We start from the raw sequence: 15876 nt of genomic DNA on the forward strand, positions 1-15876 counted from the left end.
ATGATCCTCAGGATAACAACAGATTTGGAATTCTCAGCGTTCTAGCTGACGTTAATATTCAATGTCCAAAAGCTGCGATTGAATCACAAACACTGAAAAAGAACAAAAAGGAACAATCGAAACCAAAAACAAAATGGTGCCCCCCCATTTTTGTGTTCAACGTTAACATCAAGGCACTTGTTGACACTCTCAGAGAATCTATTCCAGACTTTGGGTTCAAAATTAAAAATGTTAGCAAGAACAAAAGCAAATTGTACTTTGCAGACCCCAAGGTGCATACATCTATGATGGCCATTTTGAGAGCGAAAGGCATTCACTCGTATTCATTTACTCCAAAAGAAATGAAACAGGTTGGACTAGTTTTAAGAGGCCTGCATTCATACAATGATGCTGACGAAATTAAAACTGAGCTAGATCATATAGTGCCAGACACAGTCGCATCGGTGACAAAATTCAATACGCCTATGTCACTAAAAAACGGACTTAGCACAGGATTGTTTCTGGTTTCTTTGCTACCGGGCAAGAGCCTAGGGGATGTCTCCCATATCCGTAATATATGGTATCAAGACGTCAGTTGAGAAAAACCCAAGAAAAAAGAAGGCGAAATTCAATGCCATAGATGCCAGAGGTGGGGCCACATTTCCCGAAATTGCAACTCGGCTCATAAATGCGTAAAATGTGATAAATCTCACGAACCGGGACAATGTCAGAGAGTGCGTACTGATACATCAGAACCCTTCTGTATAAACTGCGGAAAGTTTGGGCACCCTGCTAATTTCAAAGGCTGTCCTGCCTATAAGAAATACGTTGCAACCAAAAGCAACAAAAACAAAAAAATGCAAGAAGAAAAAGCCACCGCTATCAGAAATGTAAACAATGCAGTGAGCATGTCTTTTATTACACCACAAAAGACATATGCGAGCCATTTCAAAAAAAATAACCAGAAACCGTCAATAGTGGAGGATTTCTTAAAACAAGACGTCAGTTGGGAAAAACCCAAGAAAAAAGAAGGCGAAATTCAATGCCATAGATGCCAGAGGTGGGGCCACATTTCCCGAAATTGCAACTCGGTTCATAAATGCGTAAAATGTGATAAATCTCACGAACCGGGACAATGTCAGAGAGTGCATACTGATACATCAGAACCCTTCTGTATAAACTGCGGAAAGTTTGGGCACCCTGCTAATTTCAAAGGCTGTCCTGCCTATAAGAAATACGTTGCAACCAAAAGCAACAAAAACAAAAAATTGCAAGAAGAAAAAGCCACCGCTATCAGAAATGTAAACAATGCAGTGAGCATGTCTTTTATTACACAACAAAAGACATATGCGAGCCACTTCAAAAAAAATAACCAGAAACCGTCAATAGTGGAGGATTTCTTAAAACTGGCCAACTTTTTCCTGGAACCCGAGGAAATGACATTGGAACAAGAAATATCTATATTCTTGAACGAATTTGAAAATATGGAAAATTCAAAAGCCAAAGAAGAGTTTCTGCGAATTCTTAAAAAAGTTAAGCAGCAATATGATCCATAGAATGTTTAATTTATTAACATTCAATGTGCGGTCTCTTTTTGATAAAAGTAGACAAATAGATCTCCAAAAAACGCTTCTTAACAATAACATCGATGTAGGATTTGTCCAAGAATGTCACCTACGATGAAACAGAAAGATTAGAGTCGACGGATACAACGCTATTATTGACAACTCACCTATTGGAGTCGCCATTCTTATCAAAAAATCCATACAATACACGAAAATAGATATCAGGGATGTTAGTATAAACGTATGTATACTACAAATCGAAGCTTTACAAAATTAAGTCCGAAGGAAATTTGCCCTTGGATCCCTATACGTTCCGGGAAATTGTCCTGCTCAACACTTAGAAGCTGATCTTGATAAAATCCTGCAAATATGTGCACAATTTGATGGATTTATACTGGGCGGAGATTTAAATTCCAGAAATCCAGAATGGAATGATTCTGCTGAGTACTCCAATGGCAAAATTTTGAAGTCTTGGCTGCAATCCAATTCTTTAGATGTGGTTCGTGTCTGCGATGTGTCACCATCTTTTCCAAACGGGCCATCTTATCTAGATCATTTTCTGATCAGCTCCAAATTAACAGATATTACACCGATTTTTTCAATTTCATCATTACCCACGTTTTCCGATCATTTCCCGCTGAAGCTATCAATCAAGTTGAATTGTTCTGATCTAATTTTAAATGTTCTCCAATCGTATACTTCCTACAAAGACACAAACTGGGAAAATTTTCGAAGAGATTTTGATAATGCATCTCAATTAATTTTACCTCTGCCAGTAACGAATCTCAATAACGACGAAATCGATGGATTAATTGATGACTTCAACAGCTGTTTCAACTCCATTCACGATGCCCACACACAAAGTGTCACAATAAGAAATGGCCTGTTTCCGCTTTCGGATAGATCCAAAAAGCTATACAAGGTGAAATTCCAATGGCAAAAAGAATTAAAAAAGATATTTCACCGAACTGGAAATAGATTGAGCAGTGAGTATCGCATAATATCAAAACAAATTCAGCTACTAAAAATTATTATAAAAGAGTCAATTAGAATTGAACAAGCAAATATATTTAACAATCATCTACAAAATATCAAACCGTCCGTCCGTCCGCTTTTAAGGAAATCTATAAGTTTAGCAGTAGAAGGAAATCCCCCTTTTGTCAGCAATTGCGTGTTGACAATAGCACTGTGTCCAACTCATCCGAAATAGCAAATCAATTCCATCAATATTATTCGTCTTGCTTCCGTGAAACTGTTCCAGAATTCCGGGATGAGGTTCTTCAATCTACAATTTCGTCATATCTCACATCCACAGTTCCACGAATCTATACATTTGACAACCAATTTAACGCAATTTTAAATGACGATGATTATCATTTCACCAAACCTGAAAAAATAAAGGAAATTATTCTAAGAATTAGTAATAAAAAATCAAGTGGTGTTGATGGAATTTCGAATTTTGTTATACGCAAATTTCCCGATGGAACTTTACGAATTTTAACATGTATTATGGTCCAGTAAACAGTGGAGTTCCTCAAGGAAGTGTTCTGGCTCCGTTCCTCTTCAATTTATTCCTTAATGATTTTCCTCACACCACGCTGAACTCGAAAGCAATTCTGTATGCGGACGACTGTTTAATATATGCGCACAACCGTTCCCCAGAACAAGCATTACATCAAGCGGAAGAACATTTGCACGTAATAAATCAATATTATAAAACGTGGGGAATACGTATTAATGCTTTAAAATCCCAAGCTATTTGCATACGAAATGCATCGGGAAAGTGCGCAAAACATGTGGTGCCACAGAGTAAGGCATAAAATATCTCGGAATTACTTTTGATAAGCTGCTGAAATTTAACACACATGTGAGATCTACAATAAACAGAGCGAAGAAATTAGTTGGTTCTTTATCGCATCTATTTAATAGCAAGTACTTACCACAAAAAACCAAAATCCTCCTCTACAATGTTGCCATTCGGTCAGCTATTATATACGGATTTCCAATTTGGTTTTCCATCAAACCATCGGTCATGAAAGAATTGGAGATTTTCGAACGGAAAATATTGAGAAAATGTATAAATAAGAAATATGAAAATCAAACGAAAATGTTTTCCAATACATACATTTACGACACCTCTGGAGTTGAACCATTGCGTTTTTATGCCCTTCACCTCCAAAAACGCTTCGTCGAGAAGCTCCCATCTCACGATAACATATTGATGAATGAAATTTATGACAGAGACATCATCTTCATACCTCTCCACAATTGGCATTTTAAATGAAATATTGGATCCGGTTCCAGACAGTACCACAGCACAGTTTTATATTAAAACAAGCCCAGGAACACATAGAGGCTAACAAAATATGATATTATTATTTAAACCTGTGCAATCGAATCAACTGTGATATTTTATAAGTTCTTTTAATTCATTTACACTAGTTTTGTTATCCCGAACAATTCGTATTTTCTGTGATATATATATTTTAAGTTTCAATTTTTATATTTATATATGTTCACTTTGTCTTAATTGACCACTCATTGTTAAATTCTTTTTCACACACTCTTTTGTTTACATTTGTAAACGCTCTGTTTATCATGTTGAAGCAGACACAACATTGTTTTTGTTATGTAGTTTTTAAGATTATTTATTTTGGCAGACGTCAAATGCTCTGCCAGTAACCGTTTTGGCCGAGAGCAAGCCTTCTCACTTTTACGTTTATGTTTTCACATATATACCTTCATTATAATAGTTGCAAGTAGCAACTATGACAGTGCGTAGTTTTGTTGTTTTCCTTTGTTGAAAAGAAAAAAAGAAACAAAATATATTTTAATAAAAATGTGAAATATTTGAACACATTTTACAATTTTTAATTTTGTTTTGCGATTTGATTAGTTAGTGGGGAAGTTGAACATTTTAGAATTCAGGTAACGTTGTAAAATAATGCCATGTTCTGACGGGTATTCGAACAACGTAGTTCGCTCTCAGAATTACATACAAGAATTAACCCGTTCATACAACACTATTCTTAATTCATGTCATCAGAGTTTATTTATTTCAAACTTTTTTTACGGCGTTTACATTTTATCGGATTTCGTTAACCCAGTGGATTCAAATTATCAATTTCATTGTATATATGTCAAATAAATCTTCATAGTGTAGGTTAACCCGGTAAATAGTTCTAATATAAACGTCGTATTTGTTTCTTGTTTCATACCAAAATTCTTACATATTTGCGTGAATCATATATGGATCTAAATAGAAAAAATAATTTTCTTTATCCTGACTATAGTATGAACCGATATCTATTTACCTTTAACAACATTACCTAAAATTCAACGAAGCGTACAAAAATATTCAACTTCCCCACTATGGCAAAATGTTTTGTACGGCCGTATTACCCAAATACGTCGGACCCATTTCTCTTAGCGAACTGAATAAAATCGCGAAATAAAATTAAGAAATTAAAAAAGGTGTTCAAATATTTTATATTCTTATTGAAAAAAATATATGTTTTGAAGTTTTGTTTATTTTTTCAACAAAAAAAAAAAAAACAAAACTACGTTCTGTCATAGTTGAATTTTTTCAACTTTGAAAATTCGTACGACGACGTATTTCGGTAACATTCATATAAATATGTACATGTGTTCTACTTTTGTGGTGAAAAACGTCGGACGAGCTAGTTGAATTTTTGGGTAAGGCTGAAAGGCAGAACATTTTGTATGGGAACTAAGTAATTACTTCATAATTAAGGGTCGAACAACGAATGAGAGAGCGACGCTCGTCTGTACATGCCATAAAACATATTATGGTGTTTTTACACGATATGTATTTTGCATACAGTGAGCAGCAAAAGTCATGGTACCCCATACAAGTCAAAAAATATTCAGTAATTCCTCAAAAAGTAATTCAAAAAATTTCAAATATATATTTTTATTCCATGTATTCAATCCTATACTACAACAAATTAAAGTAATATTTCATTTTTTTATTAAAACAAAATATAAAACCAAATCGACCATATTTTTGCACAGCATAAGTCTTGGTACCCCTAGAGAAAAATAATGAATTATTTAATATTACATAATTTTTACAATTAAATTGACTTAATTAATATTTGGTAGGATATCCCTTGAGTTTTAAAACTTCATTCAATCGTTCGGACATTGAGTATACAAGTTTTTTAGTGTAGTCCGACGATATTTTACCCCATTCTGTCAAAAGTATTTCTTTGAGTTGGGCCTTATTAGAAATTGTATGATTTCAATTTTTCGTTCTTCTCTGATGATGAGCTTCCTGGGACGGCCTGATCGCGGTTTATTTTCAATTATATTTTCTTTTTTGTATCGATTAACCACTTTTTGGACTGCTGTTTGGGTTCCGTTTATCATTTTACCTATTTCGGAATAGGATTTTCCCATTTCATGGTTACTAATTATTATTTTTCGTTCTTCAATAGTTAGTTCCTTTCAAGGCATTTTAAAAAATACTTGCTTTCACTTGTTGCACTAAGCAAATGCTTTTGGAAATATGGAAAGTACCGTTATTGTTTTGAAAGAGAATTTGGCAAAACTCTAAATAGTTGTCACCTATTTTACTAAACGATTTTATACCATAAATGATGTGGAATATCAGCTCTGACCAGGGGTACCATGACTTATGCTGTGCAAAATTTTGGAGTTGACACGATCTCGATTTTTTTATGGTTTGTTGGAACAAATAAATGAAATATTACTTTCCATTGTTATAGTATAGGAGTGAATACATAAAATAAAAATAATTGTTTTAAATTTTGAAAATTATTTTTTGCGTAATAACTCAATATTTTTTTATTTGTATGAGGTGTGTCAAAAGGACGCACTCTATTTTCGTATGTGAAACATAGGAAATCCGCTGTTTGAATGAAACACATTGTTGAAAGAAAATATTTCAATTGCAAGTCAAAGAAAAGGATGAAAAGGCAACAATTACAAATTATTATTTCATTTGTAGGTGTTAAATAAAAAATGATGTTGATCTAAGAAAAAATAAAAGTGTTTTTTTTTATAGGTTATGTCATATGTAAAATACATATGCCGATTTGAACACAAAAAATAAAAGTTTTGTGTACGTTGCTAATTTTGACACACATAAAGAATTACATATGGATGAAATAAGTGACAGCACATATGTAAAATACATATCGTGTAAAAACACCATTACCGCTGCCGTTGTTGTCGTGATAACATTTTACGGTGCGTCAAGGGCTAAACAGAATGTTGGCGTTGAGCGTTTTTTGTTATCGCTTTAACGCACACAAAAAGTTAAAATATATTTAACTCCGAAGCGCAGCGCACATCAACTTCGAGCGTTTGTATTATCGTTTCCTTGTGATTGTTGTATTTTCGATAACATATAACGCGACGGATAACTCAACGCGAGCATTCTGCTTAGCCGTTAACGATTGAAGTTGATGTGCGATGCGCTGCGGAGTTAAATATATTTTAACTTTTTGAAGGGTTAAGCAGAATGCTCGCGTTGAGATGTCAAGTAAAATTGGGGCTATTATATCTATTATATGGAAATCATTCAGAACCTATACAAATCATCGATTTTAAAACAGCGTAAATTAAAATTAAAGAAGGTGCACGAACCTGATAAGCGCAATCAATTTAATTAATTAAATTTATATTATAAATTTAATATATTAAATATATCTATGCGTGTGATTTTATGTAATGTAATTATGTTCCGGAAATTTGGCAAAATTTTCCAATTATACTTCGTTTATTACTTATTATACTATTTAATTAAATCCTTTTAGTTAAATCCAGTACGATGTAAACGAGAAGGTAAATTCTCTTATTTTATAGCCCATATGACAATGTGTTATCATGTTATAGTAAATAACCATGGTATAATAATAAAAGGTAACAGCAAGTGTTGTTGTACAACAAACGATACAACAACCACATGGAAATTTGTTTTTGTAAGTTATACTAGTGTCAACGTTATTTGACAGAAAAATGTAAACAAACAAATAAATTATATTTATTTTGAAAATGAAATATTTTTGAATCCCCAAAATAAAATTTGAAAAACATGAATGAAAATCTATCAAATTTATATTTCTATCGCTTCCACATCTTTCCTATAATTGAGCCATTGCCACTTATATGTGTAACACATATGAAAATGCAGGGAATTGCGAGTTATTCAATGAAGAAAGATTTGCTTCCTCAAACTTTCCCAGCAGGCAGATTGAGTAAATTGAATACGGGAGCACATTTAATCAAGAACAATTTCAAATTGTATGCGTTCCCAATTTTCCTGTTGGGTGGTTTTTAAAAACATAAATTGTCAAATCCATATTGACACTAGTATTACGTTGGAATCAAATCAGCTGGGATTTGCTGTTACCTTTTATAATTGTACCATGGTAAATAACAAAACGAAGTGTCATTCAATGAACTAGTTCGTTCCGGAACTACAAACAGCTGATCAAGTGTTCAAATCGTGATCAGCTTTTGGTTGGTCCTCGTCTCGTTTGCTTTGACCTCATTCGTAAACACGACGTTTGTCCTCGGCTCGTTTGCTTTCACCTCAGGTTTACAGGGTTGTAATTAGCAAACTCTGAATGTGAGCTACCCTTGCTGGCTGGACGGCTCTTTTTAGTGAATCATTCATTTGAACTCTACTCTACGAAACAAATTTATATAAACACACTGATCTGATCTGAATGGTCTTCTGTGGAAATAATTTGAATAATTATCAAAGAAAATGTTAAAGGTTTTGTCAAGGTTTTGCGAAAGAGGGTCTACGGTACGACCAAGAGTCGGAAACGCCTTGTATAGCTTTCGCAACTTATCATCCAACAAAGATAACGGGATAGTAAAGGAGCAACCGGTGACACGAGAATATACAAATCCATTTGCACAAAATAAGCCTTTGGCAGCGGAAAACAACCGGATAGTTAGTGCCTCCCCAGTAAATTTGGATGAAAGGGAGCGTCGTTTAAAAGTCCTTCAACTGGAGGTGGACATTGCTAATCAAGAGGGGCGTAGAGTACCATCTTTAGACTTCTTCAATGATGAGCACTGGGAGCATGTGCTAACCCTGCCTACCAAATCTGCCCGCATGAAGTATTATGGATTTTTGTGGCAAGTTGAAATGAAGAAGCAAGCCAAACAACGTAAAAAGGAAGAAAAGGCAATAGCTACCCAAGAACGTCTGGACAAACTTCGCGAAGAAAGGGAAAGCAATGACCACATAATATATGGTTTGGGTCACGTTTCTATGTTTTTGCGAATTTACGATTCTACAATTAATAATTGGATGAATCACAGGTACAGAATAGTTTTACAATATTTAACTATACTACTACAGTTTTTCTTCCCCATGTAACAGACTTATAAGGGCAATGCAATTTTCCCCGAAGCTCGTTTTAGATTGTTCGTATGATGAGTATATGACAAAGAGGGAAGCTGAAAACGCAGCAAAACAGTTGATGCTTTGCTTCGCCGATAATCGGTCTCATGACGATCCATTTGATTTGCACTATTGTAATGTAAACCTGAAAACGCCTTGTATGCAGAAACTGCAACGTTATATACCCACAATGCTGAATACTGATTTCCCAATGAACGTGCATCAAAAATGCTTCACTGAAATTTTTCCCAAAGAGAATATAGTTTACTTGACCCCACATTGTCGCACTGACTTGGTCGAATATAATCATGATGATGTGTACGTGGTGGGGGCTATGGTTGACACGGTAAATTTACACTAGAACTGTGCAATAAACTATCATTAACTTGATTTTGATTTTTAATTTAGGTCAATAATGAGCCATTGTCATTGGCGAAAGCCAAGCGACTAGGATTGCGTATGGCTCGGCTGCCCTTGGACAAATACTTGCAATGGGGAGCTGGTTCTGGAAAATCCCTCACACTTAATCAAATGATCAAAATATTATTAGATTTAAAGCAGACAGGAGATTGGATGACGTCGTTGCGACATGTGCCCCGTCGAAAATTATTAGATACCCAGATGGAGTATGACCGAACTAAAAAAGACCTAAAGAAACGAGCCAATCAGTTTTCTGTACGCCTTGATAGTATCATGAAGGATGACGGAGCTGCTAGCAAACCAAATCTGCGCTCGCATAAATCCAATATTGAATTTAATTTATCAACGTGGGGTTCCAAAAGAAAACACAACCAACGATCATAGCAATAGTATAGTCTTAAATAAATAAATTGTTGTTGTTGACAAAATACTTTCTTTTGTGTGGATATCAAATTACTTTTATATTGTCTAAAAATTACAATTCCAATACTATCTGTTATAGAATCTATATGAATGAACAATGTTGACTAAAAATATGAGGCACATTAATGTATTTCCCTTTTTCGGGTTTAGCCGAACGTTGGAAGGGCCGACTATATGTAGGTAGACGGCTTAAGTGTTCTAGCACTTTGTAAACCTAGTGTTTACCTTTCCCCAATTAGACACTGTCCTGTCCAAAATTATCAAAATTATACACTGTCATGGATTACATTTTTTAAACTTTAGTTAAAACAGTTTGTTACAGTTTTTGAAATTTCAAATGCGTCCACTTAGCATTTAGGGATTCATAATTTATAACAGATTTCAGATTTGTTCTTTTCGCAAAACTAAATAAATTATCATTAAAATTATTCACAGCATCCTTTCTTTCAGTACTCATTGCTTTAGTTTCCATAATTAATATAGATCCCCGGTGCATAATATTAACGAATGACTCTTTCAAAAATGAAAAATAGTTATGTGATACGAATACAATATCAAATAATTCAGCCCATCTTGAGTTATTGTCTTGCATTGCTAAAATATTGTCCGTAGATAGAAAATTAATAGTAATTCCGTTGATGTTTATCCAGGGCTTGTCACAATCTAACAACATCGGTATATCGTCATTTGTAGTATTCATGAGACTTTTGCACATTTGAAGACGTACACATCCATATTTACGCGAATGAACGAGATCGTGAACGTATGGTGTTCCAGAGACTAGTTCGTGAAATAACTCCAATATATTACGCTCAGTTATATCTGTTGAACGATAATCGTTTTCTCCGTGTACACTTTTCAACATTCGTTGATCAGAAGTAGATAGGCCGAAATTCGCAAACGGTCCAGTTTGGATGTCGCCAACATAACCACGATGCAAATACTTTTCGCCATTGCGTACCAATCCAGCTGCTAATGTTTTATTTGGCATATTATATTCGAATTCTGGGAACGTAAATGCGATACCAGTTTCACGCCAATGCCTATATTCCTGAAAGGAAATAAATGATCTATTGTAATATGCAATAACGTAAGCGAATTTTAGATGTAGGGCTGAGAAAAAAGTTATTTGTTGTTAATAATTTTAAGATGATATTTAGAGCTACACAATTTTGAAATTATTTAATAAGTATTAATAAATAATAATAAATGCAATGATAATAAGAAATGTTATAGTACTGCCTACAAATGTTAGTAGTATTTATTTTTTGTCGTTTGAATAAAAAGTTAGTGGTAAAATCTTCAATCAATTATCCGTTTATACATGAATGTAAGTGAATTACCTGAGAACAGATTTGAGATCCACCTCTGTCCTTTAGCACCATATTAAGGTCCCAATCGAATTGCCCTTCACGATAGTCGTAACGTGTCCCCAAAGATTTTCTGACCCGTTCACACCAATATAGTTTGATATTGAAAACATTTCCTGGCCTTGGCAACCAGAAATTGAGAATATTCTGCAGATCGTCACGCTCACGATATTTCAATCCATCAATGTTCATGAAGGGCGCCAAAATTTGTAGATATTCGTTGTCTGTTATCATTTTTAGAAGCGACTTCGTTTTAGCCACAAGGTATTGATGCGTGTAGGCACGGAACAGAGAATTGCCATAGACATCCATAAATATATGCGTCTTACTTCGGAGATTTATAATTTTGGGATTTTCCAATGCAATTCCGAGTAATGCCATGTTTCGTGCAACAATTTCCATACATCCATCGACAATATAAACATTTATGAGTGGATTAAAACCTTTTGCTCGGTGGGCATAGAGTTTAGCCATTGTCTTAATCACGTGCCTTGGATCATTAGAACCAAATAATAAAATATTTATGTTTCTTCCATCGTTTATATCACAATGAGGGGTACCACTCTCATTTGAAATTCCTTCCTGTACATCATTGCAATTTAAAATACGAATGTATTCTTCTATGAAATCTATTGCTTCGCTAACGCCCCAGAACATTTTTATAGCTGAATATGATTTATTACAATATTTTTAATTTAATTTTATTTCAATACAATGTCAAGCTGAAACTATACCGTGCATAAGCACTTACATTGAAATGTTTATTTTTTGTGTGTATGGAATGTTTGGAGCTACTGTAGTCATAGTTGCAGTTTGTTTGTTGTTCTTGGATGAACTTACGTTAACAACGATACAGTTGGTATACTCTGTTGCAACAAAAACATGCGTTGGACATTTTCTGAAATTTTGGATTCATACGGAAATGAATCTAAATCAGGGTGGTGTTGACATTGCTCGGAAGATGTAGGGCTCAGCCCTTGACACATCTTATATTTTATATATTCTATATGAAAATGAAAATATAAAATGAAAACCAATATTTATGAGACTGGATTTTTAACAACAATAATTATAATCAACACTTAAAACTGTAATGTATTATTTTAAAACCATTGCAAGATAATACTACATGCTAATACTATTTATAGTAAAATAATTTTACAATTTATTTAATAATTTGAAGTACAGTGTTTGCTCCCGACACTTGAAATTATTTGTATAGTCGTATCTACAAAATTTAAAAAAATAAAACTTATAAATAACTTAAAAACTAATATGAACTTAAACTAAAATAAAAAACTATCCTCTATGCGAGCTAGGAGTAGAACATTTATAAAAGTTAAAATTTGGGCTATATATTTGCTCTTGTAAAATACCAATCGCTGAACGATAATTTGTATTTGTCCAACTATTTTTTTTCGTTTTATCCTTATATGTTTTTTCGTTTTATCCTTATATGTAAATTGTAATAATTTTGTGTTTTTTAATAGATCCCTGAAGATGATTGTCGATGACAAATCACATTGAAATCCGGCATAATAGTCACTAAAATAAATACATTTTTTAATTAAGACAAAACGTTTATTTGAATTTTATGCCCTTCACCACACTGTGGTACAGGGTATTATGTCTTTGTGCATATGTTTGTAACAGGCAAAAGGAATCGAGATAGACCCATGGTTCCTTTTGAGAATATGTATAGAATCACTTTCTGAGTCGATTTACGCATGTCCGTCCGACCATCCGTCCGTCCATGTATTTTTGTGAACAAAGTACAGGTCGCATTTATGATCAAATTTGAATGAAATTTGCCACATGTCACTTATTTGGCACAAGGACGAACCCTATTGAAATTGGAAAAAATTCAGATTTAGATAAAGCTCCCATATATAGTTTCGTCCGATTTTAGGTAAATGACGGATTGAGATAAAATTTTGCACAATTAGGTCTTTATTAATACATGCCAAGTTTTGTTGAAATCAGTTAAGATTTATATATAGTTTCGTCCGATTTTAGGTAAATGGTGCACCAAACTCCCAATATTGGTCCGATTGAGACAACATTTTGCACAGAGTATTTAATTAGGTTCAGATTTAGATATAGCTCCCATATATAGTTTTCTCCGATTTTATGTAAATGGTGCACCATACTATAGATGTTTGTCCGATTGAGACTAAATTTTGCACAGGGTACTGATGATGCAAGTTTTGTATTGGATTTTGTGTCTAGATACATTTTGGATGGAGCACTGTGTCCATTTATATATAGATCTTTTATATATTTTGATCGAAGATTGACATTAAATTTTTCATAAATTTCAGATTGGTACCCAAGGTGGTGAACTTTCCTTACTGGTTTTAGTATGGTTAAGGAAATACGGGTTTGTCTTAGTCTTCTAAAATATACGACACTTTCTTCTGCAAAAATTAAAAAGCATGCAATTCGCGTATGCGGTTTTCGTATAAACCGAATCAATCTCTTCCAATAATTATGAATTTTTTGATGTTTCATTTAGCGGCCAAAGTGTGCCGCTCTATGCACTTTACTATGCAAAAACCCTAAAAATACACTAAAGTACATATATTTGAAAAGAATTGGTTAAGAACCGAGGATGTGCTACCACAATCAATTTTGAATAAAATAGGCATATTATTCGCGTATCTATGTATTTTTGACCTATTTTCACACAGATTCGCGAATATGATAATACCAACATGAATGTAGGTAGAATCAATTCGAAGATTGATTATATACGCGAAATAGTCAAAATAAGTTTGTTCAGTTTTTCCTACATTCAAGATACCTATATCCGCCGTTTTATTGGGCGGAATTGAACAGGGCTGGGCTCATTAAATTCGGCACGTAAAAAAACTAAAATTACGCGGGGTTCAACGGCATTTGAGTGGACCTTCTTAAATGTAGACTAAAAAAATAGGTTTCTCATAAAAATTTACTCACCAAATTTTCGTCTTTGGAATCCAATTGCAAAGAAGCTACGGTGGGCACATTCAGGAGATATACACTAAACGAAGCAAAATGACGAGTTCTACAATCCTATAATCAGTTTAGCCCATTATCTGTTGCGCGTTCTGATTCTAAGGAAAAAAAACTGAAAATCCGGCTTCAAAATGTCAGCATCCTTTTTGAGTGGATGCAGTGATTATATCATACATACAAAAATCATAGAGAACCATATTGTCCATGGGATATTCTGCAACTTAGTCACTGATCACATGTGCGCGCGTTGTGCAGTTTAGCCACAAATCAGGAAGGTAAACAAAAAACTCGTTGTCTTCAATACATTTTCACACATTTTTTTACATTACCACCATCACAGCTTCCACCCAACTTATTATTTATCACCAATATTTATAGATTTTGACAAGAACACTTCATTTTATAGAAATTTATTTAAATTATATGCAATATGTTCATATTTCGCGAGTTATAAGCTTGCAAACCTCAGTTTCAAGGAATTTAAAACATATATGCAGAAATGCAGAAAAGTTTAAAAATATTTACAATCATCATTTTCATACATGGGTTTGACAAATTGTCCCATTAACGAACTAATTGTCCGACCCCATTGAATTCGTTATAACCATGATGGACTGTATAAAAATTGTAAAATGCAGAAAGCATCCTAGATTTTTAGCTAGATTTGTTTTAATTCCAGAGTCAGAAATATATATTTACGGAAAATGTTCTTTCATTCATATAACTAAATATTTGATCCACTCTTCAAAACTATCGCTTACTTCTCTAACTACGTTCGAACTTTGTAACTATTTAGGAATATTTGTCGATTTTTGTCTCGATTTTTCTTTCCTGAAACGTCCGATGTTTTCTGAACAATCTATATGAGAGATTTATATGTTGACCACGAAGGTGATATTGTTCTGCGTCCTAAAAGTGTTTTTAATTTGAGATTGCACTTTATCTTGATTGAATTTTGTCCTTAAAGAAAATGGAGTAAGTTATCATTTTTATTGTTCTGATTCAAAATGTTGGTCATGTGGCTATTTGTAATATAAATTATGTTTACCGATTTATACGTGAGTTGTTTAATTCGTATTTATATTCTCCATATAGATCTCCCGCTCTTGATCTATTATTTATGTTCATAATAACGTCATAATATGGTTTATTTTTATACCCTCCACCATGGAGGGTATATTAATTTTTTCATTCCGTTTGTAACTCGAAATATTCATTTCCGACCCTAAAAAGTATATATATTCTTGATCAGGGTAAAATTCTAAGACGATCCGACGCTATCTTCTATAGATAGTGTGCTGAAATTTTGCATAGGGTTGTCTTTTGTCTGCAGGCAGGTCAAGTTTGAAGATGGGATATATCGGTCCACGTTTAGGCATAGCCCCCATATAAGGGTACCGGCCAAATTTCGGTATTTTGGGGTTCTTGAGCGCGTTTTTCAGCTGAATTCCCTGAAATTTGCTACATTCGGTTCTTATTGGGTACTAAATGTCTCCACAAAAAATGATAAGTATAAGTCCACTTTTTCTGGTAGCCCCCATATAACAGTACCTCCTAAGTATTTTGAGGGTTTTGGTCGTATTTTTCCACCGAATTGGCTGTAATTTAGTATTTTGAGTTCTTAATAGGTACCAAATCTCTCCACAAAAAATTATAATTATTGGCCAATTTTTTCGGGTAGCCCCCATATAAGGGTACCCCCAATTTTGGATAT

The 15876-nt window shown here is 33.9% G+C and overlaps 2 protein-coding genes across 2 annotated transcripts; one reads left to right on the forward strand and one right to left on the reverse strand.

The window, feature by feature from the left end:
- The first annotated feature begins 8304 nt into the window (after window positions 1–8304).
- LOC133325489 (mitochondrial ribonuclease P protein 1 homolog) lies at window positions 8305–9756 on the forward strand. Its single transcript, XM_061534232.1, has 3 exons — window positions 8305–8870; window positions 8932–9298; window positions 9361–9756. Exons 1-3 carry the CDS (start codon window positions 8305–8307, stop codon window positions 9754–9756), a joined length of 1329 nt encoding a protein of 442 aa, XP_061390216.1.
- Window positions 9757–10111: 355 nt separating this feature from the next.
- On the reverse strand, window positions 10112–11822 carry LOC133325493 (dynein axonemal assembly factor 3 homolog). The gene is made up of 2 exons (XM_061534235.1): window positions 11139–11822; window positions 10112–10846 (listed from the first exon to the last, which is right to left on the reverse strand). The coding sequence occupies exons 1-2, from the start codon at window positions 11820–11822 to the stop codon at window positions 10112–10114; spliced, it is 1419 nt and encodes a 472-aa protein (XP_061390219.1).
- Between the last annotated feature and the right edge of the window lie 4054 nt (window positions 11823–15876).

This window comes from Musca vetustissima, unplaced genomic scaffold, assembly GCF_032173495.1.
Source record: "Musca vetustissima isolate MV318-11 ecotype Yass unplaced genomic scaffold, APGP_CSIRO_Mvet_v1 utg10292, whole genome shotgun sequence".
In the NCBI taxonomy this organism is placed as follows: Eukaryota; Metazoa; Arthropoda; class Insecta; order Diptera; family Muscidae; genus Musca; species Musca vetustissima.